Here is a 6,886-nt window from a genome sequence, read left to right on the forward strand (position 1 = left end):
ATATATATATTTTTTTTTGTGTGTGTATGTGTGTGTGTGTGTGTGTTTCTTCGTTAAACTTCGTTTTACCGAGATAACGACTTAATTTCTTGATATTACGAGAAACCGGCTGAAATTATCCCAGCATAATGGGAAAACGAGCACTATTATCCCGAAATAGTGAGATATATAATATTTACAGTCTCTGGATATAGCCTATAAATTCGTGAAACAACCTAAATTGACAATATCTACACATTTGTATTTATTTAGGCTATATTTAAATAGCGACAGTCCACATTAATGAACATAAAAATGTAAATATGCCAGATTTAGCCTTAGGCTAATTTCCATCTGTAGTCCCTTGGCAGGTTGGTGGTAAGCAGGTAAACAAAGTTACATCAAATCACGATGACAAGCAAAACCAATGTAACAAGTAATGACAAAACAACAACATATAGGCTACTGTACATTAGTTAACAGAGACACAGTTAATATTCACGGGTCTAGGCGAGCAATTTACTGTACCATCCTCTATTTTACTGCAAGACCACACGTGTTTTTAGATGACATTGACTACCTCGGTTTATAACTGTGTGCCGTAACACAAATTATAGTAACATCAACATATTTTTACGGCTGAATGAGTTAATCCGCGAATTGTTAGACTATATTTTCCTTTACAAATTATACCAATATAACCGCCCTAAAGGTAAATACATTTCGTGCTTATTCGTGTATCTTTGTTTTAAAAGATTTTCAAAGGGCTTAAGCAAGGTGTTGTTAAATTGTCAGATTTGAGAACAGTGTTCGGCGTGATGTGCTGTCTCAGCGTGCGTCAGCTTCCTACGTCACATAGTGAACATGAGAGCTCCCACAGCACACAGCATTACAGCGACACACTTCACTGTCTCATGGGCACCACTGGGTTTACATTAACCGAGACAGTTCAGTGGATATATAACTACAAATTCAGTGTGTTCTGGGTTGGCAGGTAAACAGGTCGGTCTGTAAACAAGGCAGATTGCATCATCTTCTCTTCCGCGATGAGGCTCTGCTGCTGCGTTAGTAAAAACTGACAGGACATGGGACAACAAGTTCTGCTTTACTGGCCAAACATTATTGGTGAGAAACACCTGATTCAATTTGAATGAACTGTCTTTTTGTTATCGGTTATAGTTTGCATTTGTATGACATGGAAACTGTGAAACCGGTGTTAGGGTTTAAAGAGTGATCTTGTTAATTAGCGACTTTTAGACAAAAAAACGTGGCCATTCATATCAACAGCAGATGCACAGTTTGTATTATGCCTATGCTGTAGTTTTAGTTTCGTACATAAATGTCATTCATAAATAATTCAAGGCAGAATAATGAGGCTGAAAGATGGTCGGCATATTTATCTTTTCTTGCATTACAGAGTGTCTTGGCTGTACACTGAATAATGTGTGTATGTTTGTGTGTGTTTGTGTCTTTCAGGTTACATTAGGATTGCTCTTGTGATTACAGCATGGGCTGCATATGAAGTACCAGCATTCTTCATCTTTTTTTATTCCATCTCCATAGCTCTTGATGGTAAAGACTTAATGCAGCCTAATGCAACTAGTTGTTTAAGTACATCTGCGGCTGCTTCCTGTAGCCTAATTCAACCATATGTTAAAAAATGTTTTTGTGTGGTCGTTTGTGTATAACGAACCTGCAAACAGCATGGATAAACCAAAACATATGCAAGATAAATATTTTCCCTTACTGTTTTAATGGCAGGCCTTGTATTCTGCATATACTGTAATAGCCTACAAGTTGTTAACATAAAATATAACATGCCTTACAGTTTTTTTTTGGGGGGGGGGGTTAAAATGTCATATGACATGCTTAGAAAGTATTACAAATACTTTTTCTTATTAACTTCAATTTAACAGACTATATCTTTCACTCAAGTGTTGATGTAGTTTCAGGCCCGGTTTTATGATGGTGCAAAAGGATGCACTGAACCCTCATTTGAGTGGATGCAAAATAATAACAATATTTTTTTTATTTTTTTAAAGTAATCAAGGCTTTCAAATGACAACTGACTCAGATTGTGTTTATTACATCCATGATGTGATGGTCAGGACAGGTGCTGTGACCTGTATGTTTCGCAGGGGCCACACGCAGGACCCATAACACCTACGCTATTTTTTCATTGCTGTTTGCCGCTAACTGTAGCTGCACCCCCTTTAATCTCAGATTCACCCCAACCTAGTCATTTTGTTTTGGAACCAGACCTGTGTAGTTTTGTAGCTGTTGTTACTTTTTCCATTATAAAACAGGTTTTAGCTTTTAACACTTTGCCTTTAAAGAAGCTTCCCCTTCACTACTGTTTACCTTGTTTAAACTGTGGACTTTGGAATGAATACTGATCCATTGCCGTTAGTAATCAAAGTGATATTGGACATGTCCAAAGTACATTAATCTTACACTTTGGTCCTTCTACCACAGGTCACTTTACCCTACCACAGTAGAAAAGCACAGGGGGAATCACATATATACTGGCTGAACTGCTGCTTTATTTCCAGGCTCTATGTATTTTGCATGCAGCCACATTGATGTCAAGTTTTGATCTTTTCATCACCTTTATGAACAAGAAGGTATAAGAAATGGACCTCGCTTCTTGGTTTAGTAAGCTGAAGCCCAATGTGCAAGAGCCTTAAATCTTCATATTAATATCCTGCAGAGGGCCACGCCACTGATTGCAACAAGAAACCCACTGATCCTACTTGATGAGTTGATGGTCATAATCTCTTGTTTCAAGTCTTTTTTTAATACAGCATGATGTTATTTTTTATTGTGGTCCCATCAAGACTAAAATAGCCAATAAGGCAGGTTTATGCTTTAACTGTCTGTGATTGACAAGTCACCAAATAGGAAATCAATACTGTATCAATCCTGTCTGCAAAAAAAACTGCAAAAATGGGAAATTCAAAGCTTTAAAATGTTGGTCTACAAACAGAACAATAATCAGAATTATGGGTGCATCGACAGCAATGACAATTTAAAATGGCCTCTAAACACTTCTTTGCAATAAATTAGACTGAAATCTTTCATATAACAAAAATTCATGGTGGCCTTCAAATGGACACTAGATATATTTAAGTTTTCATTGATGAAAGGCTGATAAAATACAGAAACGCAGGCGTAGCTTGTAGGAAAAGTTGAATCCAGAGTGTGGGTTTGGTTATTGATATGTGAGGATTTTTCTGTTCAGGAGTGGACGGCTGGCTGGCGAGGAGGCTGGGTCAGACGTCGAGGTTTGGGGCCTGGCTGGATGTAGTGGTAGACAATGTGGGCAGAGGGATGCTGTGGAGCCTGCTGTTCAAGGTCAGCCACTTTTTGAATTATTTTCATCATTATTTGAAAGAGGGCTACCTTTAAAACAAGCTTAGGGCTACCATCTGAAAGAACAGCAAAGTTACCAATATATATTTTTTAACCAATATGGATTTTCTTTAGTTGGTTACTTAAGATAGATACATATAAGTATATTTCAATTTTCATTTTTGTTTTTGTGACATCAAACAGCCTCTGAGCTCAAACATGTTTGTGCTGATTCTGGATTTTGACTCTGAAATGACTTGTGTCTTGTGTGTCTGATGCTACAGGTTTCCTCTCGTGCTCCTTTATTTCTTGTCTGATGTCCTGTATTTGTTGTTTTTCAGTGGGGTTGGTTGATGTCAGCAGTGGAGTGGTGTGTGTTTGTGTGTAACCACAATGCCAGAGGAGATCACTGGAAGAACAGCTTTAGCAGCAGCCCTCGACTCATACGGGCCATCATGGACAACGGTAACAAATCTGTCACTGTTCATTAAAGTGATGCTGCTAACTCACAGATTGTATGACTTAATTTGTGTGTGTGCTGCTGTCAGGGTTTCGGACCCCTCTCGGCCTGTGGGTGGTGAGTGGTCTGCACTGTCTCCCTCTCTGGCTGTACGGGTCTCAGAAAGGTTTACTCTCCCACTGGATGTACCTGCCGCCCTCGATACAGAATCTGGTGACCATGCTGCTGGCTGCAGGACGCCTGCTGGCTCTCTCAGCAGAGGTAGATATAACCTGTGACACCCCTGAACATCAGAGGGGTAAAGCACAAAGCGAGTTCAACATACCCAGAGAGAGCCTGAAGTAGCAGGTAGAGACAACAGGTATTGCAGCTGGTTATTTACTGTCCATGTTTGACTCTTTCTGCTTCAGGCTCTGAGCATGCTCACATAAAAGGGCGTGTTTTAGTGCAACATTTGGCTCCGTAACTCTGAACATTTCCTGGTACAGATCATGTCACGAGTTTAAAGTCAGTTACCGTGGTGATGGTGAGATATCAAGATTAAAAGAGAGCCAGCTTTTCTGACATGGAAAACTCTGACCTTATGCCTGACAGAGGCTCGCTTCGTTGTTTAACCCCCCAGGTTGACAAAATGAAACCGTGCTTTTCATATTTAATGTTTGATTTGGTCGTGGAAAGACTTAATTCTCACTTTTTTCTCTCTAGATATGGTGTATAAGGACACACATTGAATACTTAACCAGTGAGGAAACAGAAGACAAGAAGAGCTGAAGGTCGATCAGTAGTCATCTTCTGTTCTCTCCTCTTTCTCTCAGTTTTTAGGACATTCAGATGAAAGTATGGGGCTGCTCTACAGGTACAAGTTGATATTATCTGACATAATCTTGACCTCTCACTTCATGTTCGTTCTTCAGCTAAACAAAGAATTTATCTTGTGAACTTCATTGATTTTGTTTCGAGCTGCTGAGATATGAGATGGCATGTGGAACATGTGGAAAAGCAGAATTTTCTATCAGGTTGAACCTTCTAAGGGATTAAAGATATTATTATTATTATTATTTTTTAAAGGAAATCAACAGAAGGAACTGATAATTCTTCAACCTCAGCGCACTGTAAAAGTAGGAGAGTTTATGATTAGCACGACTCTGGTGATACGATCTAATCACAATACAGGTTTACTATTCAGTATGATTTGAATCTATAAGAAAGGCAATATAATGTTCTTAAGACTAGTGCTGCTGGTGTTTGCACAAGCTCTATGCACTTATTTGTTCTGTCTCAGCTTACATTAAGTTGGAGGTTGGAAAAGTCAAATGTTTGGTGGCCGGGAGGTGTCAAACTAATTACATATCCAAAATGCTTTGCGGAAGAGAACTACCAAACATTGTTTGATTTACTTTCACAGTTTCTTCCATGTGTCCGTCAGGTAAAACGGTCCATTAGAAACACTGCCGATAGTCGGCCCATTTAAACTTTTGTTGTGGCTTCTGTATTTGTTTTATAGCTTCTGCATATGTGTTGTTGTTTTTCCATTAATGCAGTTGTGTTTGTCTTGCTTTTGCAAAAGGTTTGGGATCTTTCATTTGTCTGACACCTCCCGGCCGTAGTAAAAAAAGATGAAGATAGTTAACAACACTTCCATCTTTTGGCCGGGGGGTTTAAACACAACACAAAAAGAATCAGCAGAAATATTTTTTATATATATATATATATATATATATATATATATATATATATATATATATATATATATATATATATATATATTATATAATATATAATAAAATAATCTAATGGACTACACAAGTGTATCAATGGTCACGTGTCCCCGTAGTGTAAGGACTGTCAAAATGCTGGATAGAGGTCTGAACATTACTGCACTAAACTATGTTCTGTGGGTGATAAGAATGATTGTGATGGCTGGGATTTTCTTTAAAAAATGACTCAAGGAGCCAAAGGGAGATGCTTATCGTTCACATCAATTAAACTCTAATAAGGGATTCAGTTTTGTTTAAAACTGAGCAGCAAAGTTATATTCATGTTTAATCTGAAACCTGCACAGTTTTTGCAAAACGCACCAACAAAGTCCAGATGTTATTATAATCTAATGAGCATTACTACTAAACACAAAAGTGATTTAGTAACATTTATATTTAATGTTGTTTAAATGTAGGGACTTGAAAAAAACCTGAGTGGATTTGGTTAAATAAAAAGTTTGTTTTTTTACCGATATGTTTTTTTTACTGATTTGTTTTAAAGCTGTGGCTTTACAGTTTAAGTTTTTGCTTTTGAGAATGTTTGTAAAGTCAACTGTGAAAAGGATAAAAGCTGTTTTTCACACATTGCTAAAGGTTTTATTTTCAATAAATATATAAAGGAAATCATTTTCTTTTTCGCTTTCTTAGAATATTAAGAACGATCTTATTTGCAGCTTAGAGCTCCAGTGAGGATTTTTAAACTGGTAATGAAACAGATTGAAGTTTATACTGATGCCTCTTTATGACCTTCTATAGTAAACTGGACCATCAGGGAGAAGGTTAAAACTGTCTATAAATTACATTTTAATACCTGAATTTAAAGCGACGGGGTAGGTGTCAGACAAAGTGATTAACTCCCCGCTGACAAACATTTGACAAGGCAAAGATTCACTATACGATATATAACATACTCATCTTATTCATGATAAGACAGCAGGATGAGATTTTCCAGTAAAAATGACTACTTGTTGCACATGTACAGGACAAAGTCATCAAAGAGATACCACTTTGTCCACAAGGGGCGCCAAAATCAAAACCACCAGTAAGTTCCTCACAGGCGCTTTAAGGACAATAAAGACATTACTTCATGAGGGTACGACTTGCTTTGCTTTTGGTCTGAACACAGCTTGAATTACTTTAAAATCTGAGAACAGCAGATTTTTTTTTGCCAATGCAATGCAAGGTAAGTATTCAGAATTTTTTCAAAAAAGCATTATCTATGCCTGGGTAGGTTATAGAAGCCCTAAGAAGACATGCCTCAATTAATTTAATCTAATCTAGTTTTCATGTGATGAGTTTATTTCAGCCGTTTTCTCACAATCTTGAATAATCTACTTGT

At 37.4% G+C, this 6,886-nt stretch overlaps 1 protein-coding gene across 2 annotated transcripts; it reads left to right on the forward strand.

The window, feature by feature from the left end:
• Nucleotides 1-831: 831 nt before the first annotated feature.
• si:ch1073-145m9.1 (uncharacterized) lies at nucleotides 832-6,171 on the forward strand. 2 transcript variants are annotated; one of them, XM_065960091.1, is made up of 6 exons: nucleotides 832-1,104; nucleotides 1,456-1,551; nucleotides 3,221-3,333; nucleotides 3,672-3,795; nucleotides 3,879-4,151; nucleotides 4,496-6,171. In XM_065960091.1, exons 1-5 carry the CDS (start codon nucleotides 1,065-1,067, stop codon nucleotides 4,133-4,135), a joined length of 630 nt encoding a protein of 209 aa, XP_065816163.1. In that variant the 5' UTR covers nucleotides 832-1,064; the 3' UTR covers nucleotides 4,136-4,151; nucleotides 4,496-6,171. The 2 variants fall into 2 exon arrangements, with proteins under 2 accessions (XP_065816163.1, XP_020504690.1); XM_020649034.3 differs by having other exon boundaries at nucleotides 834-1,104; nucleotides 3,879-4,051.
• The last annotated feature ends 715 nt before the right edge of the window (nucleotides 6,172-6,886 follow it).

Source organism: Labrus bergylta, chromosome 11, assembly GCF_963930695.1.
Source record: "Labrus bergylta chromosome 11, fLabBer1.1, whole genome shotgun sequence".
Lineage (NCBI taxonomy): Eukaryota > Metazoa > Chordata > Actinopteri > Labriformes > Labridae > Labrus > Labrus bergylta.